This window comes from Peromyscus eremicus, chromosome 7 (assembly GCF_949786415.1).
Source record: "Peromyscus eremicus chromosome 7, PerEre_H2_v1, whole genome shotgun sequence".
NCBI classification, from domain to species: domain Eukaryota; kingdom Metazoa; phylum Chordata; class Mammalia; order Rodentia; family Cricetidae; genus Peromyscus; species Peromyscus eremicus.
Window position 1 is genome coordinate 52,015,669 of NC_081422.1, and position 27,741 is coordinate 52,043,409.

At 49.0% G+C, this 27,741-nt stretch overlaps 1 protein-coding gene across 2 annotated transcripts; it reads left to right on the top strand.

Moving 5' to 3' along the window:
* On the top strand, positions 1-27,653 carry Scamp2 (secretory carrier membrane protein 2). Of its 2 annotated transcripts, XM_059267969.1 has the most exons (10): positions 1-186; positions 16,049-16,117; positions 16,548-16,646; positions 17,171-17,299; positions 18,366-18,483; positions 20,377-20,505; positions 21,116-21,275; positions 22,645-22,746; positions 26,949-27,069; positions 27,293-27,653. In XM_059267969.1, exons 1-10 carry the CDS (start codon positions 130-132, stop codon positions 27,425-27,427), a joined length of 1,119 nt encoding a protein of 372 aa, XP_059123952.1. In that variant the 5' UTR covers positions 1-129; the 3' UTR covers positions 27,428-27,653. The 2 variants fall into 2 exon arrangements, with proteins under 2 accessions (XP_059123952.1, XP_059123953.1); XM_059267970.1 differs by lacking the exon at positions 17,171-17,299 and having other exon boundaries at positions 2-186.
* Positions 27,654-27,741: the final 88 nt, after the last annotated feature.

The window sequence follows — 27,741 nt, forward strand, 5'->3', positions numbered from 1 at the left end:
AGGGCCCTACGCCTGCGCCAGAACGGCTGCCTCGCTCCCGGAAGTGGAGGGTCTACACTGAGTGCTGCTGGGTCTGAGTGACCGAACGCAGTAGCGCTCGCGGAGATCGCCCGCTGGCCCCCGATCACCATGTCGGCCTTCGACACTAACCCCTTCGCGGACCCAGTGGATGTAAACCCCTTCCAGGTAGAACCCCCAACTCTCAGATCTCTCTAGGGCCAAAGGCCGCGGCCTGGGCCTCTTTCGCCAAAGCCGGGAGACGTGGCGTAGGAGGGACGGATGGCCTGTCCAATGGGAGAGTGGGATATGAAGACTGGCCTATCATAGTTTGTATGGGGGCGGGAGTTTGCAACAGGTGGAATTGCGGCAAGGGGGCGGGGCGCTGCAGCACGGAAAGAAGTGGGCTCTTACAGCACCCCGGGATGTAGCCACTCTGGCCGGACACTGCTGGAGAAAGGGCTAGCGGGCACGTTCTTATCCTTGGGGAGATGTCCGAGAGTCAGGAAGGGAAGCAAAATGTGCCTGTGACATTCCTACAGTCTCGGGGATCCACCTGTCTTGAGTCATCTTAGGAGAAAGGGTCATTGAAACATAATGAGGAAGTAGAAGTCTAACAGGGTGGAGACAACCCAGCACCCCATCAGCAACAGCAGTAGCCAAGCAAGTACCTAACGTACAGGAGAGTCCCTGGTGTTTATCGAGAAAAGAAGGCTGAGGGAGGGTAGGAAGAGAGCCCAAGCCAGAAAGTGGCCGGGGTCAAAATTCTACATGTTGGCCAAGGGCTTTATTTGGAGTGAATTTGGGCCACACGGAGTGGGGTGTGGTAGGGTGGGGTGGTGGTGAAGGAGCTCAAGGTACACTAGTTTGGCAAATCTGCATGGGTGGTTGCTGGCTTGACCTTTGGAACATTCAAGAATACAACAGTCTTCAGACTTAAAGCCAAAACCTTTGAGTGGAGAGCTCAGGGATGCCCCCTTGTCTATGCCGACGCACGGGAAGTCTCGTTAGTGCCAAGGCACTTCATGCTTCTTCTTTCAATGTCTGCCCGAAACCAGTTTGAGGGAAGGGTGCTTATGCTGACTGGTGATTTACGAGCCCAGCTGTCTCCTGTGTCAGTATGTCACCAAGCACATGCAACTCCTCCTGCTGCTGTGTTATTTTGGTCATCTGCAACTTCTAAGTTTCCTGCAGATGTTGGAGAAGTCACTTGAGCTTTTCTACTGTGGATCCTTGAAAAGGCGGAAGCAAAGGCTAAGGCGCCCTGAACTAGATGGTTATGCGGCCAGGAGAGTAGAATTTATTGTTGTTTTGACGTTTTGCAGTGGTGGGGATTGAACCACAACTTTGCACATGCTAGGCAGATCCTCTACCACTGAACATATTGGGTGGCATTGAGCTTCATGCCTGGCCCTTGGTTTATTTCAAACAGGTTCTCTCTATGTAGTACAGACTGGCCCTGAACTCCTTATGTGTCACATGCTGTCTTGAACTTGGAGTCCTTCCTCTGCCTCCCAAGTGCCACCATAACCAGAATGTGCCACTGCATCCAGCCAGGCTGAGAGTGGAAAATTTTCTGCTTCTTTGTCAAGGTGACCTAGCTGATAGGAACCCTCGGGCAGATTTTGGTAGTTCTTTCCTTGTTACACTGGGGGATTTAGAATATTCCTCTTTTTGCCGGGCGGTGGTGGCGCACGCCTTTAATCCCAGCACTCGGGAGGCAGAGCCAGGCGGATCTCTGTGAGTTCGAGGCCAGCCTGGACTACCAAGTGAGTTCCAGGAAAGGCGCAAAGCTACACAGAGAAACCCTGTCTCGAAAAACCAAAAAAAAATAAATAGAATATTCCTCTTTTAGCTTAATGTTTTTTGACAGAGTCTTTGCAGGGCTTTGTCTCTTATATAAGGCAAACAGTTGCTGCTATTAGTTGAGTGAGGAAAGAATATTTGCATTTTTCCTGTTAATGTCTTGTGCGAACTCCTTTGGTTTCATGATGAACTGCTCTGTAATACATAGGGTTATACATAGCAAGGATCCAATAGCCTTTTGGAGTATGTGGTATGCGGTGATGTTCCTTTGCTCAGTTTTATTCTGTCAGGGGCAGTCAGCTGTCCAACACTGCAGCAGGATCTTCCCCAGGGTCGGCAGTGGGCAGGATTCTTTTGCCCTGTGTTAATAGTAGCTCCTTGAAAGTCTTAAAGCTCATCTCTGGTGGAAATGATTGGGCAAAATGTGAGAGTAACTTCAGAAGTAACTTTTGCATTACATTCAAGTTAAGACAGTTTGTCCAGGCAGCCTCAGGATATGGTGGGGCAGGAAGCAGCTGTTGGCCAGCAAACCGGCAACATCTGAGGGGAATCCTGGGGTGAAGACGAGAGCTTGGCTGGCTGTGATATGCTCCTCCTCGTCCTGGAATGACTTGCCATTCATGGCACAGTGGTGTGAGGGAAAGCAGCCTTGCATCTGATACCTGGAGCTCCTTCTGGTCAGAGCTGCCCTCTCTTCCAGTAGGATGGTGTGTGATGGGAGGGTGTAGTCCTTGGATAGACTGGGTGTGAACCCAGTTTCATTTACTCAGGGTGTTGACTCATAGCTCAGGAGCCAGCAGGTGGAGAGGTGACAGACTCAAATTGTCACACCTAGTCAGTCTGGAGAACAGCTTTTTTTTTTTTTTTTTTGTCGTACCATATAATGGTGGAGTGCAAAAATATACCTACTATTTGGAGTCTGTGGCTGACAGTTAGGGGACTGTAAATGTTCTTAGAAGTCTATTCTAACATTTTCAGTTTAGCTTTACAGAAGCCAAGACTCCAGTGAGGCTGGGACACGCTAGGGCCAGGAGCCCTGTGCCAGAATTAGCATCACAGGAAATCTAGACCTGGGTCTCACTGCCCGATGGTGCTGTTGTAGAGTTTCCAATCTCATCCCTTTCTGTCTCGGGGTTACTTTAGGTCAGCTAAGGCAAGGCTCTAGTACCCGACTGTCACTCTTGTCACCTTTTGACTTTGTTTTTTGTTTTTCTTTCTTTTGAGACAGGGTTTCACTGTTTAGCCCTGGCTGGCCTGGAACTTGCAGGCACAGTAATCTTTTTGCCTGTGCCTCCCAAGTGTTGGGCTGGTCAGGCATGGGCCGCCTTGCCAGAGTAGTCTTCTTTCCTGAAATGGGAGTGCTGGTAGTGGTATCAAATCAGCATTAGCTAAACTTTTGCACTTTTAAAAATGTTTTATATTGCCAGGCGGTGGTGGCTCATGCATTTAATCCTAGAAGTCAGGAGGCAGAGGCAGGCGGATCTTTGTGAGGTCAGGCCAGCCTGGTGTACAGAGTGAGTTCCAGGACAGCCAAGCCTACACAGAGAAACTCCGTCTCGGGGGAAAAAAAAAATTTAGATTTATTTATTTATTGTACATGCTCATGCTGTGTTGCAGGGTGGAGGTCAGAGGACAACTTTCAGGAGTTAAGTCCTTTGCTGCCACATGAGTCTCAGGAATCAAACTGAGGTCGTCAGGCTTAGTGGCCAGCATCCTCACCTACTGAGCCATCTCGTCATCCCTTGCTGTGAAGGGATGGGGTAGTGGGACAGATTTTTATTGATGTTTGGTTTTGTGGTTGCTGGGGATTGAACGCAGGGTCTTGAGCATGCTAAGCATGTGCTCCACCTTGGGGCAGCCCCAAACAGATTTTGTGTTATGTGTATATGTGTGTGTGTGTTAGATAGTGCAGCCCAGGCTGACCTGCAACTCACATGGATTTTCTTGCCTCTACCTCCCAATTGCTGGGTTAAAGGTATTTGATACCACACTTGACCCCTTTGTGTAAAGTTTTGTTTTGAGACAGTGTTTCTCTGTGAAGTTCTGGCTATCTTGGAACTAGCTCTGTAGACCAGGCTGGCCTCGAACTCACAGAGATCCATCTGCCTTTGCCTCCCTAGTGCTCAGATTAAAGGCGTGTGCCACCACCACGCCTGGCTCATACCTGACCTCTATATAGGTTTCTTTATTTTGTTTTGGTTTGTTTTGTTTTGGTTTAGTTTGGTTGGTTGGTTGGTTTTTTGAGACAGGGTTTCACTATGTAACAGCCTTGGCTCTCCTGGATCTCGCTCCGTAGACCAGGCTGGCCTCAAACTCACAGAGATCCACCTGCCTCTGGCTCCCAAGTGCTGGGACTAAAGGCGTGGGCCACCACCTAGCTTGTTGTTTATTTGTTTAATGTGCTTTTGTGTTTGGCCTGCATGTATTTCTGTGTGAGGGAGTCAGATCCACTGGAACTGGATTACAGACAGTTGTGAGCTGCCATGTGGGTGCTGGGAATTGATCCCACTTGGCTGGAGAGCAGCCATTGTTCTTAACTGCTGAGCCATCTCTCCAGCCTCTCCCTTTATAGGGTTTTTAAGGCAATCCTTTAAGGCCGTATGTTTTGAACTTTCTCAGGTGCTCTTGTGTTCTGTGTTCAGGTAGGTTTGAGAAATCTTTTCCTATTACATTTTTCTTGAAGATTGACAAGGCTTGCCAGTTTGGTTAAGGCCCTGAGAAACTGTACAATGAAGACATTTGATTCAGCATTCTTAAAGTTACTTAACCACAGAACCTTGTTTTTGCTCACACTCAAAAAAGCTGTGAAGTTGATTTCCTTACCCAGGTTTTTTTGTTTTTTGTTTTTCTTTTTTTCTGTGTGTATGTTCATGTGTATGCAGGTGTGTAGAGGTCAGAGGACATTTTTTTTATTATGATTTTTTTATTGCCATTCCTCAGGCACTCTTCACTTTTTTCTTTGTTTTAAAAAAAGTTTTGTTTTTTTTTGTGGGGGGCCATGATGGTGCATACCTTTAATCCCAGCACTCAGGAGGCAGAGGTAGGTGAATCTCTGAGTTCAAGGCCATCCTGGTCTACAGAGGGAGTTCCAGGACAGCCAGGGCTACACAGAGAACCACATCCCCGCTCTTTTTTTTTTTTTTTTGAGATGGTCTCTTACTGGTGTAGAACTTGACTGTCCAGGCCAGTGAGCCCAGAAATCTGCCTGTCTTGGGAGTACCTAGTCCTGGGTTTGTGTACATGTAAGTCATATACATGCTGGTGCCCAAGGGAGGAGGGCACAGAAGTAGGCCTCAGATCCCCTGGAGCTGGAGTTACAGGTAGGCGTGAGGCATCTGATGGGGGGCTGGGCACTGGAAGAATAGCAAGCACTCTTAACCACTCCAGCCCCTGCTTCTGGCTTTTTGTTTGGTTTTTTTAAAAAATGTGAGTTCTGTCCAGATGTGCTATCATGCCTTTAATCCTATAACTGTGGAGGCAAAAGCAAGCAGTTCCTGGGAGTTCAAGGCCAGCTAGGTCTACAGAGTGAGTGTCAGGCCAGCCAGGGATACTCAGTGAGACCCTCTCTCAAAAAAAGTTTTAAAAAGGGAGTTCTGGGTGCTGGAGAGATGGCTCAGTAGTTAAGAGCACTGGCTGTTCTTCCGCAGGATCCAGGTTCAATTCCTAGCATCCACATGGCAGCTCATAACTGTTTATAACTCCAGTTCCAGGGTACCCGGCGCCTTCATGCAGGCAAAACACCAATGCACATTTAAAAAAAAAAAAGTGGGTCTCCCCACTTGAAACAGAAAGGGAGTTCTGGGTATCCAGCTCAGGTTTTCACACTTGCAAAGACAACCATTTACTGACAACTGTCTTCCCAACCCCTTAGCCAGGATTTTTATGAAGCTCCTGTTTCCTCTGCCTCAGAGTATAATCATAGGTTTCCATGAACCCTTTCCTTGCATATAGGTATAGTTGAAATCACTAGAAAAGTGTCCTTCCAAGAAAGAGTTCTGAGTGGAAAGTGAAGTCCCCACAGTGTGGCAGAGGCTTACCAAACTCCTAGGAGGAAGCAGGAAGCTGCAAGCCAAGCCTTAGTGATTTCACAACCTCCGTCATCACACTCGGGTTCCTCTGTTAATTCTGGATATTTGGGTGCCTGCATTGGAAGGATTCCAGGCTGTCTGTTCACAGATGTTTCTCACAAGTCTTGTCAAGTGATGCAGAGGTGGAAAACTAAAAAGAGGCGCCATTGTACTGTCCTTTTCTCCCCTCCCCCGCCCCCGCCCCAGCAGTCCACTAAAAATCAGACCACCCAAGCAAATGCCAGGGCTGCTTTCCTCCGAGCACTCTGCCAGACTACAGCAGAGCAGGCTGGTCTCAGGAGGGGGTGTGGAAGGGGAGGTGATGCTGAACAGAGGAAGTCTTTCAGGGCTTGGAGTTGCCAGTTCACACAATCTCGATTTCACACATTGCCTCCTTGCAGTTTAAAGATAATCTCAGTGCTGTGGTTGCTTCCCAGGGATGCAAAACATTTCTCTCCTGTGAGAGATGATGGTAGAAATGTGATTTGTGTGAAGTTACATGACACTAAGTCCATAGACATTAAGGCCTGTGCCACTTCCCAGAGAGGGTCAGCTCCAGCTTGTCAGATTTGGGAATTCTCAGAATTACAGATAGACCTGATAGAACTTACTTACTTACTTTCTCTTTCTTTCTTTCTTTCTTTCTTTCTTTCTTTCTTTCTTTCTTTCTTTCTTTCTTTCTTTCTTTCCTTCCTTCCTTCCTTCTTTCTTTTTCTTCTTTTTCTTTTCTTTCTCTTTTTTTTTTCTTCTTTTTGAGTAAGGGTGTCATGTACCCCAGGCTGGCCTCAAACTTGCTGTGGAACTAAGGCTGTCCTTGAACTCCTAATCTTCCTGCCTCTATTTCCAGAGTTTTGGGCTTCTAGGTGTGTGCCATCCCATTTAAGGACCTGGTAGAACTTACTGTAGAACAGGAGCATTGTCTTGAGCAATTTGAAAGTGTCTCTGGAGCAATGGCTCAGTGGTTAAAAGCACTGGCTGCTCTTCCAGACGACCTTGGTTTGATTCCCAGCAACCACATGTCAGCTCACATCTCTGCAACTCTAATTCCAGGGAATCCAACACCGTCATCTGACCTTCAGAGGGATCAGGTATGCACATGGTGCACTGACATACATGTAGGCAAAATACCTGCACACAGGAAATAAAAATAAATCTTTAAAAAATTGTAAGAAAAAAAATGAAAATGGCAAGTGTCTCACAGCTTAATGCCAACTCCAGACAGGTTCCCAGATGGAGGCATTCCTGCCTTTATGCTTAGCACCTGGAGCCAGGTGGGGTGTCAGAACTTAACTAGAGGCTCAGATGAACTTGGACTCCACACTTGTTAAATTTTCTTTGGAGTCACTTTGCATAGGCTTATCGTTTGTTCAGAGGATGGTAATATTTAACCAGGACAGACTCACTCAGAGAAGGGTGCTATCCGCATTGCAAGGTGTGCCCAGGACCATCAAGTGTCCCCTTGAGTTACTCACACCTTTATGCACACCAGAAGCCCTGCTGGTGCCAGAGGGCAACGTAAATAAGCATGTGGTCTGTGGTTGGCAGAGCTGAGAGCTAATGTTCACGGGCAAGGACAGTACTGTATGGAACCAAAAGTCACTTTAAGATGTCACCTCTGTATCCCTGTATTCTGTCACCCAGGGACCACTTCAGTCTTAGATCCTGTTGTCTCTCTCTCTCTCACAATTGTATTGGAGTGTGAAAGAAAATAACAGGGCAAGTGAGCTGTAAACCGTGGCAGCCACCAGCAAGAGGGACGTGGAGAAGAGGAAGCTAGCCATGCCTTTTTGGTTAAACTGGAATGCTCATCAAGGGAGGTCAGCAAGCAGCCATGTGGTGAAAGCGGGTAGCTTCAAAGAAAGTCTGAGAAAGCCCAAAGTGGGCTTAATGCATAAAGGCAGGACACCTCCATCTGGGCAGCTGTCTGGAGTTGGTATTTCGCTGTGGATGACATGCTTAGGTTTTGGCCAGTATTTGAAAGAGAGAGAAAGGAAGAAAAAGGGAGTTAGGGCTTTCTGCATTAGGGCTCAGAAAAGTGGACAGATTGGACGGCTGCATGGCCAGGGCTCCAAAGCAGTTGTTCTCTGTTTTGAGACAGGATCTCACTGTGTATTCCTAGCTGGTCCGGATCTCAGTGTAGACCAGGCTGCCCTAGAACTTACAGAAATCCATCTGCCTCCCAACAGCTAATGCATATGCCACCATGCCTGGCTTTTGTTGTTGTTGGTGGTGGTGGTAGTGGTTTTTCCATAAGACAGTGTCTCAATTAGACCATGCTGGCCTGGACCTCAACTTGAAGCCAAAGATGAACTTGAACTCCTGATCCTTCTGCCTCCATCTCCTGAGTGCAGGCAATACAACCACACCCCGTACCTGACCTCTGTGTGAGCCTGTGGAGTGTCTGCTGCTTGTGTGACACACACTTGCCTGGCTTGACTCTCCAGGATCTCTCTGACTGGTAACTTTGGCTTATCTCAGGCTGTTTTCATTTCCTGTCTCCTCCATTTAGGAGTATTTCTGAGTGCTGCCTTGGGCTGGTTCTCACTCCTCTGCCTCCGCGTCAGTAGCCTCAGAATAGCATCCTCACAAAGATCCTAGCTCTGTAGCTCTAGTCCTCAGCTGACTCCTAAGCTCCGAGAAACGTTTCCAGCTTCCATCCACACCTTTCTAGACATGCCAGCCAGATCTACTCCACAGACACCTCCCAGTGTGGTCCAGAATCTGCAGAGGTCCTCTCCCTTCCCACACAGTCTGAGAAAAGCGTCTCCTGGTAACCTTTCCATTTTAACTACTGGATTGAATTGCTGAGCCTATGACATCTACCCCACCTCAGGTCTCTAGGGTCCCTGACTTCTCCTTCCCAAGCTGCTGCCCCTTAATTTAACCCATTCATGCCAGCCGTCATGACCTGACATTGTCCTTCCTGAACACTGCATGCCCCTCACGATGACCAGAATGATCACGGTATATATACCCTGCTCAAACTCCTGTGGCTGTGTTCCCCTGCCACTTGGGGTCAAGTCCTAACTGCTCCAGTCTGGCTGGTTTCCTGATACTTCTGCCTGTTCTCTCTTTACCCTTTCACTTCTAAGCCTCCGTGACCTTCCAGGCTGGGTGTGGTAGCACAAGCTTATAATTCAACACTTGGGCGGTAGAGGCAGGAGAATCAGGAGACCAGAGTCATCCTCAAACTAGAAAGAAGGAAAAGGGGGGTGGGGAGAGAAAACAAATTAATGAGTAAACAATGCAAAACTGAAAACTAAGCCACATGCCAGATGTCATGGCACACACCTTTAATCCCAGCAGTCAAAAGGCAGAGGCAGGCAAATCCTGTGATTTGGAGGCCAGCAGAGCTACACAGTAAGACCTTGTCGGGTTGGGGATTTACCTCAGTGGTAGAGCGCTTGCTAGCAAGGCCCTGGGTTCGATCCTCAGCTCAAAACAAACAAACAAACAAACAAACAAAAACAAACAAACAGTGAGACCTTGTCTCTAAAAAAGAAAACTAACCAAGCAAAATACCTAGGTCCAGCCTTACCCTTCGCAGAACACAAGCATGTTCTTTTTCAAGCTTAGGTGGTCTGATGCCAGTTAAGGAATGCCTGTCTTGATTCCCATGAGACACTGCTGCTTTTCCTCTCACCTGGGCTCAGTGTTGATCAGGTTTGATGCTCTGCACTGTTTCCTTCAGGGGTACGAACAAGGCCTTTTCTTGGTGGTCCCACCTCAGCATCTCATGGATTGGTCTGTGTAGGGAACGGACAAGAAGAAGTGGGAGGAGGAAGCAGGTAGCACAACTTAAAGATAGACAGACCATGCCCATAGGGGGTGTTTCAGGACCTAAAAGGCCCTCAGATACAGGCCGAGAAGTTCTTGTGTGCTTGGCTGAACTACTCTGGACATCACTACCAGTGGCAGGGAAGAAGACCCAGAGTATGTATGCCTTGCCGTTCAGATAGGTTCTCAAATGCTCGCTTCCCCCCACCCCCTTCTTTGAGATAGGGTTTGGTTACCATCATGTAGCCAAAGCTGGCCTCAAATTCGAGGCAAATCCCCCTGCTTCAGTCTCCCAAGTGCTGGGATTACAGGCATGTGACACCATGATGGGCCTGTGTGTGTGTTTACTTTTTGAGACAGGGTCTCACTGTGATCTTGGCTGGCCTAGAACTCACTATATAAACCAGGCTGGGCCTCATTCATAGAGCTCCATCTAGGATTAATTGTGTATACTTTGAACTTCTGATCATCCTGCTTCCACTAGAGTGTGAGATTACAGATGTGGCCATCCTGCCCAGTTTATGCCATGCTGAAGAGCAAACAAGGGTTTTATGCTCGGTAAGCAAGGTATTTTACAGATATGAGCTGCATCCCTAACTTTGTTTGCAACATGTCCCTCCTCTAGCCCTTGTGTTTTAAGGTAAAAGTGTCATTATCACATTATATGAAATTGGAAGACAGAAGAGAGGTCACCCACACTTCCCACAGTCTTCTTTTTTTTTTTTTTTGTTTTTTGTTTTTTGTTTTTTTGAGACAAGGTTTCTCTGTGTTGCTTTGCGCCTTTCCTGGAACTCGCTTTGGAGACCAGGCTGGCCTCGAACTCACAGAGATCCGCCTGCCTCTGCCTCCCGAGTGCTGGGATTAAAGGCGTGCGCCACCACCGCCCAGCATTGTTCTTTTGATGTGTTTTTCTGCCGGCCTAACAAAACTAACTTGGCATTTACACAATGAAACCTTTTTGTATGACTTCAGGATATTTTGTTTTGTTGTTTTGAGACAGGGTCTTGCTGTGTAGCCTAGACTGGCTTAAAACTCACTATGTAGGTAGCCAAGGGTGGCTTACAGTGTTCCTCCTGCCAGCCTCGTGACGCCGGGATTACAGGTGCACACTACCATGCCAGACAGAGGTGTTTAGAGTGCCTCTTTGGAGCCTGCGACAGTCCCACACCGGGAGCTTGAGGGCGGAATATAACGGGAAAGCAGAGAAGTCAATGAGGCTCAGAGCTAATCAGGAAATATGAAACACACAAAAAGAGATTTCCCTCCAAACCAGGAAAAGGGGCCCTTGTAAGCCCCAGCCCAGCCTTGCTTCTCCCAGGGCACTCACCCCTACCTGCATGGAAATACTCATTTATCTGCTGCTGCTGCTGCTGCTGCTGCCGCTGCCCTGGGCCTTTGCTTACCCCCTCCGTTCTTTTGGGAACCCCACTACTCCAGTTTCATTTCTGTTGTTGTGATAAAAATACCCTGGCGAAGAGCAGCTTAGGAGAGAATGGGGTTTATTTCAACTTTTAATTCCATGTTACAGTTCAACATTATGGGGAAGTTAACAGGAACTTCAAACAGCTAGGCTTCACTTCTGTAGTTAAGAGCAAAGAACGTACGATGCATATATGCTCGCTTGCTTGTGCTCAGCTGGATTTCACTACTCTTACATAGTTCAGGACACCCCCCTCCCCCGGCACCCTAGGGAATGGAGCCACCCACAGTTGTTTGGGGTTTCCCATATCAATTAACTTAAGATAACCTTCCCACAGACACAAACCCACAAACCAACCCAGTGTGGACAATCTCTAATTGAGACTCTCTTCCCAGGTGATTAGAAGGTTGAAGCAAGTTCACAATTAAAGCTAACTCTCCCACCCACCTTCCTCCCAGCCCTCTCTGAGGCATCTCCCTTCCCTCCTGTCAATCACTCTGTGCCTCACCCCAGCACACTCTTGGCATGTGTCTGCTTGTCTCAGTTACTAGTCCACCAGACTGTGAACTTAAAGAGGGAAGGAGCTGTGTCCTGCTTATCTTAGCGTGTTCCTCACACTGTGGCTGTTCACTGGATGTAAAGAATTAACTTTAGGAGCTTTTCTCCCCTCTCATCAATTCAGTAGAAGGCATTGTTCCAGTCTGAGCAGCTGAGGGGCTGCTAGGCTACTTCTTCTTTGTAGGTGGAACTTGGACCTCACCATCCTTTGAAATAACTGCGTGACCCACTTAAAAGCAGTGGGTGCTCCATGAGTGGGAAAAGACAATGCTGGTAACTTCATTTCTGTGACTTGGAGTGGAAGCTCATAGTCCTCATCGGGCGTGATCCTTACATGAAAAGACTCTACCTGTTCCTTACTAAAGGTATTCCCAACATTCCAGCCCTTTGAAGTTAAGTAAGGAAGCCCTAGCACATGCCTTTTGGGGATAGGAGTCATTTTCTTTAGCCACATAGTAATTGATTCTATTTGTCCTGAAGCATTGCAGCCTCAGGATTACTGTCCTGTCCTAGAGTCAGACCTGGACTCAGAGTCTAGCTCAGACACTGCTCTGAGATTTATTTTTTTTAAACGTACATGGGTGTTTTGCCTGTGTGTATGCCTGTGTACCATGTGTGTATGGCATCTAATCCTCTGGAACCAGAGTTACAGATGGCTGTGAGCCCCCATGTGAGTGCAGGGAATCGAATGTGGGTCCTCTGGAAGAGCATCAAGTGCTCCCAACCTCTGAGCCATCTCCAGCCTGAGCTTGGACTTTCCTGTCTACATCGGGAGTGCTTGTCTCTCACATGGCTGTGGGGAAGGCTAAGGGAGGAAATTTGTGGTTGCCTTTTGGTAGAGCCGTAAAGCACAAAAGCTGACCAGAGTATCTTTTTCATATTTTATTCCTCCTTCCCTTCTTCCCTGCTTCTCTCCTTTTTCCTTTCACGTGTGTGTGTCTGCATGTGTGGGGGTCAGAGGACAACCTGCAGAGAGTTCGTTCTCTCCTTCTACCATGTAGGTTTCAAGGGTCACACTCAGGCTTGGTGACAGTCTCCTTTACCCACTGAGCCATCTTGTCAGCCCATCAGTATAGATACAAAGGAAAGAGGCTAAGTCACTCTAGAGCTGGATGGGGTTGCACATACCTGTAATCCCAGCTCTGGAGAGGCCATAGAGGAAGGTTTGCGTTCACAGCCAGTCTAATAGACAATACTGAGTTCCAGGACAGCCTGAGCTACACAGAGGGACTCTTGTCTCAGGGTGGGGTTGAGGGGTCTGTAAATAATGGATTCTGTAAGGCAATATGGAGTAAGTTTCTCAAAAATAAATAACAGAACTAAAAACAAGGTGAGAAAGGCTGATAGAACCTTCTGGTGAAGTGGCACAGTGACCAATTCTGGGTGAATAGAAGTCACAGTAACGTCATTATGTGGTGAGCCTGGCACGTACTAGACACTCAGAAAATGTCACCCTCCCTTGGTCCTTACCCCCTCCCTGTCCTCACCTAGCCTCAGCCTCTCTCGAAGCTGCCCACAGCTTCCAGGGAGAGCCCCGGTTTCCTTATAGGAGAAGTACCCATATGTCACAGTATTTTAGGCTCATCTAGTCCCCGGCGAGATGCCTCCAAGTTCTTAGGCCACTGTTGTGCTGCAGGTCCCCTAGCATGAGGCCGTGCTTTGGGGACAAAGAAGCACTACAGTGTGGCATCTGATCCCCAACCTTTCCTGGGATGCTGCTCTGCCACAGGCCTCTCACCAAACCCCAAGGAGCCTGAAGGATGGACCAGACCCAGATGCCCCCAGCTGCAGAGCACTCTCAGCTCACTGGTAGGGGCAAGCCAGTCAGGATGAGCCTGGTTAGGGCCCCAGGGCCACACTTTGCAGACATTAGAAAATGAAGAAGGGGAGAATCAGTTTGGACAGGGTAGCCACACCCCTCTCATCTCCATCCTGCCTCAAGAATCTGCTACCTGACTGTTACTGTGATAGAAATGGAATCTTGTCTTGAGCTTCAAGCTGCCTATTAAACATGCACACCTTAGCCAGGTGTGTATGTGCCAGCTCCTGAAACTGCTACCTGAGCTGCCGCTTGGTTCCTATGTCGTGTGGTGACAGACTGCAGTAGCCAGTTCCTTGGCCGGTGGGTCTGGTTTCAGTGACTCGGGCTTGCTTGCACTGGCAGATATCTGCTGGCTTTGAAAGGGGGGCAAACCCTGAGCCAGAGCCTCCCTGCAGGCCAGCTGGTTCTTAGAGAAGACTACAAGTGGGAATAACCTCAGGACCAATTCCCATGTCTTTTGATAACCACCAGAACCTCACTTTGTCACTTTCTCTGAGTTGCAGGAGTCACCAAAGCAGAGGTGGGTGTCCAACAACTGTCTAGGATGCAGTCTGGTGGAGGATGTTGGAAGGAGGTGCAGGATCCCTAAGATGAGGCTGTCTAGAGACCCAGTGATTTCCAGCTGGTGCTCCACTCAGGGTGTGGCACTGTGATTGGTCAGGCACAGCTTTACCCTAGGAGCTGGTGGTCCCAGGGAAGATAGAACTACTGTATAGAAAAGCCAGAGAACATTTCGGTACTGATACTTAGCTCTGTTAAGTTTCAGAATAGGAAGCCAGCTCCCGACACTTCACCATGACCAGTGTCTTTTCCAAACCTATGAACTGAGGGGCTTGCTCTCAGTGTCTATGACACTAACACTGTGTTTAAGAATTGGGTCTGTAGAGCAAGGTGTGGTGGTACATACCTGTAATCCCAGCATTTGGGAGATGGAATCATTAGGATCAGGAGATCAAGGCCGTCCTGGTCTTTACAATTTGAGGCTGACCTGAGGTATATGAAACTCGTCTTGAAAAACAACACACAAAAAAGTGCAGGTCTGGGAATGAACTGTAGACTCCAGCCAGGGACACTCTGGCCTCTCCTAACTGTTCCTCCCAGAGTTTCTGCATGGCTGTGGAGCAAGACCTGAACCCCATCCATACCCATGACCAGGATGGGGGTGGGGGTGCCTGTCTTGGAGAGGAAGGATGAGCACAAACTGCCCTTGCCACCAAAGGGCCACATAAGCAAAGAGGAGGGCGGACCAAGAAGATGGACACACTGTGTTCTGCTGATGACTTCCATTTCTGGTTTTTGGAGACAAGATCTCATTTGCTCATTCTATAGCCCTGGCCGGTGCGGAACTCACTACGTAAGTCCAGGCTGGCCTAGAACTCTGGATTCTAATCCTCCTGCCCCTGCCTCAGCCTCCAGAGTGCTGAGATCACAGACATACGCTACCACACTGAGCTATAAGGAATTTTGTTTTCTTTTCTCTTTTCTTCTTTCTTCTTTTTTTTCCGGGGGTAGGGGGCAGGGTTTCTCTGTGTAGCCCTGGCTGTCCTGGAACTCTCTTTATAGACCAGACTGGCCTTGAATTCAGAGATCTGCCTGCCTTTGCCTCATGAGTGCCGGGACTAAAGGCATGCACCACTATACCCAGTATAGCTTTGTTTTTTTTTTTTTGTTTTTTTTTTTTGTTTTTGTTTTTTTTTTTTTTTTTTTTTTTTTTCCGAGACAGGGTCTCTCTGTGTAGTTTTGGTGCCTGTCCTGGAACTCACTCTGTACACCGGGCTGGCCTCGAACTCACAGAGATCTGCCTGGCTCTGCCTCCTGAGTGCCCGGATTAAAGGCATGCGCCACCACCACCCAGCAGATTTTTTTTTTTTTAAGGATGAAAAAGAAAAGAAAACACTTTCCTGGCCTTTCATCTGAAACCTTTTCCCTCCTAGCAGGTGTGCTGGCAGCCAGTAGCATGTGTCCATCCCAGAACCTTCAGCTAGCCTCTAAAAAGCAAGAGGAATAAAATGCTTTCTGTAGACTAAGAAATAACAGGGCTGGGTATTTAGTTTGGTGGTTGAGTTCTTCTCTCACAAGCACAAGGCCCTGGGTTCTATCTTCAGCACCAGAAAAAAGAACAATAAAAAAATAAGTAAATTGGGCTGGATAGATGGCTCAACTATTAAGGGCACTGTTTGCTCTTCCAGAGAACCCGGGTTCAATTCCCAGCACACACATAGCAGCTCATAGCTGTCTGTTCCTCCAGTTCCAGGGGATCCAACAACCTCACACCAATGCACATAAAATAAAATTAAATAAATTTAAATTAATAAATAAATACAATATTACAGGAAGTTTCTCTACCTCCGTCACACATTTTATCCCTTCCCCACCAAAGTGAAAAAACTACCAGGGTTAAGTGCTGTGACCCCCTCTGGATCTGGGCACTGAGATCGCCTATGTGGGGCCGATTGTTTCCAGAAAAGGGAAAGGGATTCGATGAAGAGACTTGTTGCCGAGCAGTCCAGAACCTTGGAGACTTGGGACATGGGATTGCTGGTTCCTGGTCAGGGATGTTTCTGCTTGTCAATATCTAATGCCTCTTTTTGTCCTCCCCAGGATCCCTCTGTGACCCAGCTGACCAGTGCTCCTCAGGGTGGCCTGGCCGAATTCAATCCCTTCTCAGAGGTTGGTGACTGTGCCCTTTCTCCGAGTTGTGCAGTCTTCTGAGAGGTGGTGGCATGTGTGTTAGGTTAGTGGGAGGTGCCAAGGTGTCTGGGACAAGGGACCTGGCAGAGAAAGAGCAGCTCTGGAGAAGTTCATACCCTCAGAGGGACAGTCTGAATGGACTTGGGGTAAGGTAAGGATGGAGACTCACCACAAGTCACTGAAGTTCTCCTGTCGGTTCTATGACGTGGGCCTCTCTTATAAGGTGGGACAGGGCAATGCTGGAAAGCCTTGTATCTAGCAAGGCCAAGAGTACGCGTTAGGGAGTGTGGGTTAGAGGTCACTGTTCCCTAAGCCGAAGCCAAAACCCTGCAGGAGAGAGTCCAGATCAGGTCCCTCACTGTGGTCTGCCATAGTAGATGCACTCACTTCCCTCCTTTGCCCCACACAGACAAATGCAGCAACAACGGTTCCTGTCACACAACTTCCTGGGCCCTCCCAGCCAGCAGTTCTCCAGCCCTCAGTGGAGCCAGCACAGCCCACGCCCCAGGTACAGGTCGGGAGTCCTTTGGTCTCTCCTGTGTAAGTGGGATCGCCCGGGTCCACAGTTGAACCCACAGGGTTGGGGGCAGGCAAAGGGCCTTCATCCCTGAGGTGGCTGTGAATTTCTTTGGAGCCAACCTATGGTCTCTCCTCCCACTCCCCACCCCGGAAGTAAGCACTACTCACCGGGCTGGGCTCCTTGGTGTCTTCAGAGAGCATCTGTCCTGCTGTGCCCCTGCAGGTCCTCCTTAGGACCCAGGATCTGCCTCTTTATTTTTCAGTTTGTGGTGGTGGGAATCAAACCAGGGCCTTCCAAATGCTCTGTCACCAAGCTACATCCCTGCCCCTCTCTTTTTCAACCTCACTTATTCCTGCCTTCTGTTTGCCTTTGTCCTCTCACTGAGTCTGCTAAACCTTGTCTGCTTGTGCCTGATGCTGACCTCGGTCACCTCCTCACCCCCACCCCCACCCCCACCCCAGGCTTCTCACTGCCCTGGTGAGCATGGCCCACAGTGGAGTTGTGTATTGCAGCTCCTGCTTAGGCAGGCCAGCAAGTTTCTGCCTTCCCGATTCCTGGCAGCGGGTGAGCCCTCAGAGAGGCAGATGCTACTAGGAGGAGATAGTATTCCCAGGGACAGCTACATGCGAAAGCTTCCGAAGGTAGGCCTAGTGCAGATGAGCAAGGGGGGGCTGGGCCCCTGGAGCCTGCAGGCTGGGTCCTAGAACCCTGTGAAGTGAGACAAGCCCTGCGTGCAGGGTGATGGGATGCAGAGACCCCGCCTCTGTTGGAGTGACAGCACAGGCAGATGAGCCTAGCACCTTCAGTGTGACACCAAATGTCAGAAGTCCACCTCCCAGAGGCAGCCTTTGCTCTCTGGAGAACTGCTTCGGTGAATGTGTGTGTACACACATGCCTAGTTGTCACCCAGTGAGATGGCCAGTGTACTGCCTGCTCCCTCAGAGAGGACCACAGTCTCATTCTTCAGGAGGAAATCGGGGCCAGACAGTGGTGGCAGCCACAGGAGCAGGACCCTGGGCCCAGTTCTACTCAGCCGAGAGTCCCTGAGCTACCTCATTGGAAGGCTCTGCTCTGCTTGCAGAGGTGATAAAGCTTGGCCCCTGCATGCCATGAAAGTCAGGCCGAGCAGGGCCATACATCATGGACTGTCCCCAGAGCATGGCCACACAGAGTTCAGGTGGGCCTGGGAGGCAGCTCCTTGGGCAGAGTAAGGGGAGGCTGCTTCGGTGTGGGTTACTGAAGCTCTGGTGCCCGTGGCCTGCCTCACAGCCTCCCTCTGAGCTTCTGCTGGCAGCTTAGCATTGTGTCCACTTTGCACACAGCTTTGGGTTCTTTCCTTCAGCTTCTGGTCTCAGTTTCTGGCTTCAGGTTGAGTTCTTGTGAGGTCTGTCCCCTTTACTGTTACCCAAAGGACAGTATAATTCAGTTTAGCCTGGACTCCATATGAGGGACTAGACGAGCCATGGGTGAGGGGGAGGAAGTGGAGAGTCTTGGAGAGGACTGAGGAGTCCAAGGTGGTATACGGGTAGTGGGTCACCTAGGCACTTGCCTGGTATTCCTTAGTACCCAAGACACTTTACTGGGCAGGACTGCCTCCGCAGCCACCTGCTAGCTCTTCCTGCCTGGGTGCAGCGCCTCTGCTGGCCTGCCTGGGCTGACACTGTTCCTGTCTCATTTCTGGCCATTCCCTGCTCCTGTTCTCTCTAGGCTGTTGCAGCTGCAGCCCAGGCAGGCCTGCTTCGGCAGCAGGAGGAGTTAGACAGGAAAGCCGCTGAGCTGGAACGCAAGGAGCGCGAGCTGCAGACCACCGCGGCGAACTTACATGGTAAAGGAGACTGTTGGGGTCTAGCCTGCTCTACCTGGCACAATCGGTACTCTGGTCTGTCTTCATGGGGGATCTTGCAAAGCTTTTGATTTTGGAAGCATATTGGTTTGGGGAGCTCAGCATAGTGGCAATAACTGTAACCCTAGCATGTGGGAGGCAGAGGCAGGAGGATCACTCCAAGTTCCAGGCCAGCCAAGGCTATAATATAGTAAGACTGCATTCACAAAAGAAGGAAGGAAGGGAGGGTGTTGGTTCTGGGGTTGAAAGCAATAGGGCAGAAGTCAGGAGAGCAGCAGGATAGGCCTGACAGATGTGGGTTATTTTTGCATTCCTTCCCAGCTCTGAAATTCTTTGATTCCGTAGGCCCAGAGTTCCATGTTATTGCTAAAATTCCGTCCCAGAAGGAGACATAAACAAGGTCTCAATGACAAAGTTCGCTCTGGGGAACCAGTGAGTTCATTGGGCTTCCTTACAGAGCATAGGTGAGGGGTTACTTACAGGAGTGTGGGTGCTCCTCCAACAGGCTGTCCCTGGAAAGCCTTACCCAGCAGGGATGAAGACTTCCCTGTGGGGAGTAGATGGAGCTCCCTTCCCTGTAGATTCTAGCCCCTCCCCAAGGCCGTGTGCAATGAAGGCAGAATTACATACAGCAAATGGTAGCGTCTGGATCGTCAGATGAGAGTCTCCTGACCCGCCGCTCTCCGTGAGGGAAGGAAAATGGTCAACAAGCCCAGCTGGGATAATCCTTTTGCTGGAGGGTAAAGCTGAACTCCCCAAGGTGGAGCTGCTTGACTTGGAGGATAGTCACCCTATAATGCTTATGACGACGACCCTGGCTGTCCTGCTTAATAAATAAAATACTTAGTAAGAGTAGTTTAAAAGGCATGTGCTAGCTTACCCTCTTAATCCCAGCATTCAAGAGGTAAAAGCAGGCAGATCTCTGTGAGTTTGAGACCAGCCTGGTCTACATTGGAGGTCAGCCAAGGCTACATCACTGTCTCAAAAGAAACAAACACATCATTTAGGACAGTGGTTCTAAACCTGTGGGTCATGACCCTTTGGGTCAAAAGACTCTTTCACAGGGGTCACCTAAGACCATTGGAAAACACAGATATTTACGTTATGACTCATAACAGTAGCAAAATTACAATTATAAAGTAGCAACAAAAATAATTTTATAAAAACCAAAAAACAAACAAATAACCCTTGCTGGGCACGGTGACACACACCTTTAATCCCAGCACTCGAGAGGCAGAGCCAAGCGGATCACTGTGAGTTTGAGGCCAGCCTGGTCTACAGAGCTAGATCCAGGACAGACATCAAAACTACACAGAGAAACCCAGTCTCGAAAACAAAACAAAACAAAAAAATAAATAAAATAAATTTATGGTTGGGGGTCACCACAACATGAGGAACTGTATTAAAGAGTTGCAGCGGAGCTGGAGAGATGGCTCAGTGGTTAAGAGCACTGACTGCTCTCCCAGAGGTCCTGAGTTCAATTCCCAGCAACCACATGGTAGCTCACAACCATCTGTAATGAGATCTGGTGCCCACTTCTGGCCTGCAGGGACACATGCAGGCAGAACACTATATATAATAAATAAACAAATCTTAAAAAAAAAAAAAAAAAAAGAATTGCAGCATTAGGAAGGTTGAGAACCACTGATTTAGGACATTTAGGTCTCTCTAATGTAGTTGGGCTTCATTATCTTGGAGTGAATTTGTGGCTATCTCTCTGGGTCCCTCTTTGATCTCACTTCATGTTCCATGGAACCCCCTGAAACTCCTGAACTCTGCTTGTAGGAGCATCTCTGCAAGCTCTGCTTTGCCTGTAACTGGGCCAGTGTGTGCGCTCCTCCATGCCTCTGACGAGGCTGCATCCTTTTTCCACAGTGAGAGACAACAACTGGCCGCCCCTCCCCGCGTGGTGCCCTGTCAAGCCCTGCTTCTATCAGGACTTCTCCACAGAGATCCCTGCCGACTACCAGCGGATATGCAAGATGCTTTACTATCTCTGGATGTGTGAGTTCCGGGGGGCACTGGCAACGTCTTGAGATCCCCATGTTTACTTCGGGCCTTGCTCCCTAGGGTCAAGACCTCTCACAGACTGTCCTTCCCAGTATTTGGGCTGGCATGGGGAGGTTCTTTATGTCCTGTCTGGGAACCTGCTCAAGAGGGCCCGCGAGACTACTTTGAAAGGGAGAGTGGACTAGCCAGAGACTTCTGTGTTCTGTAGAGCTCACCGTACTGAAAGGCTCAACTTGGTGAAGGCCTCCCTTCCCACAGGCCTCTAAGTTCCAGCAGTGAGGAAAATGACCTCAGCTCCATTGTGGGCCTTTGAGAAAGGGTTATTTCATTCCCCAAGGATCAGTCCTGCGTCTGCACCTCATCATGCCTATCCCTGAAACCTAGGTCTCCCTGTCGCCTCCTAAGAAAGCTTGGTCCCTGGTGTGAGGTCCTAGAGAACCAGGATCTGCAGCTAATCTTGCCTGAGTATAGACTGAAGTCCCCTCCTATTTTCGCAGCCTCCCTCACAACCGGCCTTTCCTAGGGAGTGGCTTGCTGTGTGGGTGACCAGTCCTCCAGCCACCTTGGGTCCAGCCACCTTTGTCTCCTTGTCCCCCCTTCCCAGTGCATTCAGTGACTCTGTTTCTGAACCTGCTTGCATGCCTGGCCTGGTTCACCAGCAATGCCGCAAATGGGACAGCCTTTGGCCTCTCCATCCTTTGGTTTGTGATCTTCACCCCCTGTGCCTTCCTTTGTTGGTACCGACCGATCTACAAGGCTTTCAGGTGAGTGGAGCTAATAAAGGGATGAGGGGGTGGCTGGCATCCCAGGAGCAGCCGGTAGATCTAAGCCCTGGGCCCCATCACAGCCCTAGCTGAGAAGAGAGTGGTGGGGAGATTGCTTTCCTTTTCTCACTGAGTCAGAGCAGACAGATTAAGAGCCGTTTACCTCGGCCTAGTGAGGTTTGCTAGAGGCCTGTCCGTGAGTGAACACAGGTGGATGAGGGGGACTGGGAGTCTCCACTGCTGCAGTACTGTTCCTGGGCAGACTTGCTGGCAGGCAGGGATTTAGTTGCTGTGAAGAGGGAGCACCTTTCTGAGGCTTGAGGTGCTGCTGCCCTTCAGATGTCAGATGCCGTCTGTGGTTCATCTTTATGGTCTTAGGCATCTGTTTGCCAATATGTAAGCTAGCTCCCGTCAGCATAAACGGATGTATCTGTAAGACCCCCTGGGGATTTGGAATTATACTTCATGCTTGATGCTTTTAGGGCTGGGAGTCCTCCAGATCTCGGCAAGAAGAGCTGGGAGTATCAGCAGGGCAGATCCTGCATTTCCACAGTACTCTGATTCTCAAGGATGCAGTGGTCAAACCAGGGACATGGCTCAGTTTATAGGGTGCTTGCCTAGCGTGTGCAAAGCCTGGGTTCTATTACAACTCCACAAAAAACTAGATTTAGTGGCCAGCATTTGGGAGGTGTAGAAAGGAAGGTCAGAAGTTCAAGGTTACAGAAGGAATTAAGAGACCAGACCAGCCTGGGCTTCAGGAGATCCTTGTCTGTGTCTAAAACAAAACATAACAGTGCTGGAAGTACTTAATTCTTGAGGAGTTTTAACCAGTTTGCTACTCCACAGCTAGATTTTCTTCCAACAAAGTCTACAGGGTGTGTGTGTGTGTTGGAGGTGGTGTAGGGCATTGAACTCATGGACTTTAAAGATTGTATGAGTGTTTTGCCTATGTGAATGTCTGTGCACCATGTGCGTGCAGTGTCCTCAGAGGCCAGAAGAGGGTGTTGGATCCCTTGAGACTGGAGTTAGAGACAGTTGCGAGCCACCCATGTGGATCCTGGGAAGCAAATCCAGGTCCTCTGGAAGAGCAACTAGTGCTCCAAACTATTGAGCCATCTCTCCAGCCCAGGTTTGTTTGGTTGTTTGGTTTTGGTTTTGGTTTTGGTATGTGTGTATACATTCACATATGTGTACATGCCACAGTGCACATAAGTATGTCCAAGGACAGCTTGTGAGAGTTCTCTCCTTCCATCCTCTGGGCTCCAGGATTGAACTCAGAGCATCAGGCTTGGTAGCAAGTACCGTTCCCCACTGAGCCATCTCACTGGCCCCAAGCCCTCTTGTGATTTACTTCTTTCTCTCTCCACAGGTCTGACAACTCTTTCAGCTTCTTCGTGTTCTTCTTTGTATTTTTTTGTCAAATAGGGATCTACTTCATCCAGTTGATTGGCTTGCCTAACCTGGGGACCAGGTAAGACCCGAGGTATCATAGAGGGATCAACTTCCTTGCCATTTCCTAGCTCCTAGAGCGCCTGTTCCATGGTGGAGAAAGGGTGCAGGGTACTCTACGATCTACGGTCTGCCTTAGTTCTCTGTTGTGTGATGAAACATCTCCTGGGAAGGTGCGACACACACATCTACTCACCCCAGATAGGGACCCCATGGTAGAACAAAGTACTGATACCACCAAAGCCTACCTTGGTGAACCAATAAGTTTTATTAGGGTTACTTACAAGGATATAGGTGAGGGGTACTTACAGGAGCAGAAATAACTCAAAGACAGCTGTATCACCAAAGCCCACCCCAGCATGGGCAACAGTTCATGAAGCTGGGAAACTGGAGCACCCTGCCCAGCCTGCAGGCAACTCCACAGGATGGAGAGTGCCCTTTTCAGGTGACTGTCTAAATCACTTCCAGGCATCTGGTCTGGTCTCAGAGGCTTCTTTCTTTTCAGCTCAGCTTCCTTCGGCAAAGGAAGGAATCTCTTGGCTTTTATTGCTTACTCTGGCAGGGAGGGGCTTAATGAATCTGGTCAGTTTCAGGGACTTCCTACAGCTATTTTGGATTGTTTACCTTCCAGCTTGAGCTTTCTAGAGGATAGAATGTTTCAATCTCTGAGGAGATTCTATACAACACCTCTTTCCTGGTCATCTTTTTCTTTTTTGTGGTTCTAGGGGTCAGACCCAGACTCAGGAAATGCTCTCTTCCTGAGCCACACTCTAGCTTCCCATTATTTTATAGTAGCTATTTGTCTTTCCTTGTTCTCTATGTTCTATAGTGTGTAGATGAGTCTTACTCTGGCCTGGAACTTACTATATAGCTCAGGGTGGCCTTAAATTCATGGTGATCCCCTTGCCTGCCTCCAGAGAGCTGAGATTTCAGGAGTGAGCCACCATGCCAGTTTGGCCTAAGTCTTTAGGGCTGTGTCTGGCACTGCATGGCAACTTCTTGCTTTTCTCCTACAGCAATCCCCCAGGGCTGATGGATGCCCTGGCCTTTGAAGCCCCTAAGTTACACCTTACCTCTCTCAAACTACTATGTTAGCCCAAAATGACCTTGAACCTCTTGTCATTCTGCCTCCAGGCTGTCCTTCCTTCCTTCCTTCCTGCCTGCCTTCCTGCCTTCCTTCCTCCCTCCCTCCCTCCCTTCCTTCCTTCCTTCTTTCCTTTCCTTTCTTTTTTTTTTTTTTTTTTTTTTTTTTTTTTTTTTTTTTTTTTATGCATCGCTTGGAATGGAATCCAGGGCCTCATGCATGCTAGGCAAGCACTCTACCAATGGAGCTACATCCCCAGCTTCCATCTTACTTTTTCTCTCAGGGCCTTGTGACTTCGGGAGATGAGGCCTGCCTCCTTGGAGAGGTGTCTTGCCATTCTGGAGCAGGTAGCTGGCTCGAGTTTCCTGGCTAATTCAGTCGCAGCTCAGAATTAATTTCCAAAAGAAAAGCCGATGGCTGACATTTTCCTGTCTACCCCAGTGCACAGGGGACACTGCACAAAGGTCAAGCTGTCATGGGGCTGAGAGCATGGGCCTGGAAGGGTGGCACTATTTTGGTCTCCTCCCTGCAGCAGTTAGCAAGTCCGGGGTGTGAGGAGAGGCCTGCACTAGTGTTCGGAGCCTGAGCACTGGCCTCCCGCCACCCCGCTGTCTCAGTCTCCTGTTCTAACTGGACCCTTGTGATGGATGGGCCAGCTTCGTTGCTTATTACTTTTAGCTAGCTGGTGTTAGGGAAGCTGGATTGGCCAAGTGTGGGTGGCCCATGTCTGAAGTCCAGCACTTGGGAGATGAGGCAGCAAGATTGAAAGTTTAAGGTCAGCCTAAGCTATGTAGTGCATTCTTGAACAGCCTGGGATACATAGAAAAACCCTGTCTCAAACAAATGAGCTGGGCCAGGTGGCACATGCATTTAATACCAGCACTCAGGAAGGTAGAGGCAGAAGGATCTCTTAGTTTGAGGCCACTTTGATTTATATAACAAGATCTAGGCCAGCCAGGGTTACATAGTGAGATGATGTCTCAAATAAATAATAAATAAGGACAGTGGTGGTGGGTGGGGTGTGCTATGATTAATAACTGCTGTTTGTACTCTGGACTGGGACCCTTGGTATTTGATGTCTGGTCCTGGCCCTGCCCTCACTGCCTTGCACTCAGTGAGCTCTGCTGGCTCCTGCCTGTTCTTGCCTTCCCATAGACCTTCTGTGACCATTTTGTTTTCTCTTTGTCTGTGTGCATGTGTGCATGACTATTCATGTGGAGGTGTGTATGTACGCCTCTGTGAGGAGGCCAGAGGGTCATTCTTCAAGCACTATCCACCTTGTTTCTTGTTTACTTTTTTACTTGGTGTGTGTGTGTGTGTGTATGTGTGTGTGTGTGTGTGTATGTGTTGCATGCATGCATGCATCCAGATGGAGATCAGAGAACAACTTGCAGGAATTGGTTCTTTATCTACCACTTGAGTTCCAAGAATTGAACTCAGGTCATCAGACTTGGCAGCAAGCACCTTTACCTGCTGAGCCATTTTGCCACCCCTCCACTTTGCTTTTTGATACAGGATCTCTCCTTAGCCTGGAGTTTGCTGAAAAGACTAAACCAGCAAACTTCAGAGATCTGCCTGTCTCTGCCTTCCCAGTGCTGCCTGGGATTAGAAGCATAGGCTTTTTTAGGTGGGTTCTGGGGTTCTGAATTCAAGTCCTCATGCTTATGCTGCAAGTACTTTACAAACTGAGCCCCCCCCCCCTTTTTTTGGGAAACAAAGCTGCTGATCTTCCTGCCTCTTCCTCCCAATTGATAAGATTACAGGTATAAGCCCCAGCACTCAGCTTTAATACACAAAAATTTTCCTTTATTTAGTGTGCATGTATATCTATGTGGGGACCCACATTTGAGTGAGTTCTCTCCTTCCACCATGTGGGTTCTAGGGATCAAACTCAGGTTGTGAGGCTTAGTGGCAAGTCCCTTTACTGGGTGAGCCAGGTTTCTCTGGTGCTGTGATTTTCTTTTGTTGTGTGTGGTTTTGGTGTCACACTTAAACCACCAGCAAATTCAAGGTCATGAAAAGTTACTTCTGTTTTTCTTCTAAGGTCTCTCTATGGTTCCTTGCTGTCCTGGAGCTCACTATGTAGACCAGGCTCTCGTAGGACTTATATTCTCCTGCCTCTGCCTCCTGAGTTCTGGGACTAAAGGTGTGTACCACCGTGCCCAGCTTTTTAAAGAGTTTTATAGCCTCAGCTCTTACAATTAAATCTTTGCCCTATTTTGAGTGAATTTTAATATATGATTGAAGTAAGGACCAGTTGTCCCAGTACCATTTGTAAAGAGACTATCAGTTCCCCTTAGGGGTGTTAAATTTTTTTTTATTCCATTTATTTATTTATTGGGTTAGGGCACACATACGCCAGGACACGGTATGAAGGTCCAATGATTAAAAAAAAAAAAAAAAGGAGACTGGGGCTCAGTGGCTAAGAGCACTGGCTGCTTTTCCAGAGGACCCGGGTTCAATTCCCAACAGCCACATGGCAGCTCACAGCTGTCTATAACTCCAATTTCAGGGGATCTGACAGCCTCACACAGACACAACAATTCACAGGAAAAAAGTGAAAATAAACCATTAGGTGTATATGGACTCTGAAGCCTGTGGTGTTACTCTGTCTTCATGCTGTCCCACACTGCTTTCGATGACTGTAGCTTTCTTTGTTGTAAGTTTTGAAGTCAGGCAGCGTGAAAATAATCCCTTTACAGCTAAGGACACTGAGGCTGTGGGGATAACCACTAAAGGCAGAGGTCCTGATGGTGGAAGCTGAGGTGACAAGGTAAAGGTCACAGGCTGGCCAGTACCCTTCTCCCCAGAGTCCTCTCTGCAGAGCCAATGTCTTTCCTGTCCCCACCCTCAATCAGCAATGTACACTGAACCTTTGGCTGACCCTGACAAGGCAGTTGCCATATCTCCTTTCTAGACCTCACTGGGCCAGAAGATTTCCATGTGACTCCACCTCTGAGACTTCAGGAGAGGTCATACTGGAGCAGTGTGGGCCTATCAGTGCTCACAGCCTGGTCTTTCAGAGGAAGGTCATTAAACCACAAGGCTCCCTGTGCTGCAGGGAGATGCCCAGGGTGGCCAGGACACAGCCCTTAAGGACTTGGGAGTCTCAATCTTACCTCTGGTTTCTCCTTTTGCAGTGGTTGGCTTGCAGCCCTGTCTACACTGCACGATGGGCCCTTAGCCGTGTCCATCATCATGATGGTAGTGGCTGGCTTCTTTACCCTCTGTGCTGGGCTCTCACTCTTCCTCCTGCAGCGGGTAAGTAGGGTGTGAGCCAACAGCAAACACAAGGAAAAGGTCCATCTCTCCTGAGTGGACGTCTAAATATTCCTTGTCCCTGAAGTCCTCAGTCGCCTAACATCTTTGTCCAAGGCTCCGGGTGAGCAGGCAGGCAGGGTTGCACTCTTGGGGGCCCTTTTGGGAGCATACCCTGATGGCTCGGATTGCTCTGGGCTCTTCTCACCCCGGCCTTGTTCCCTAGGTTCATGCCTTTTACCGCCGAACCGGAGCCAGCTTCCAGCAGGCTCAGGAAGAGTTTTCCCAAGGCATCTTCAGCAACAGGACCTTCCGCAGTGCCGCCTCGTCCGCTGCCCGAGGAACCTTCCAGGGGAACTAGTCTTCCCGACGCTCCTTCCCTCACCCCAGCCTCTTCTGTCACCTGCCTTCTGAGCTGCACTTTCCGTGGGTGCCTTACACAGTGGTTCTGCCCAGCACAGACGTGGCAGGGATTTTGTCTTGTCCCTGCCCCTTCCTCAGTAGTCAGCCCTCCCTTCCACATAAGGGAAGGGAGGAAGGGACAGGGACAAGGGAAAAGGAAAAATAACAAAGCTGTCTTTTCTTTTCTCACGGTGGATTTTCTGACGGTAGGATTTGGTCTGGAAGCAGTGGGACTGATTGCCTTGAAAACAAACGCACTCACGTGCGTGTGGA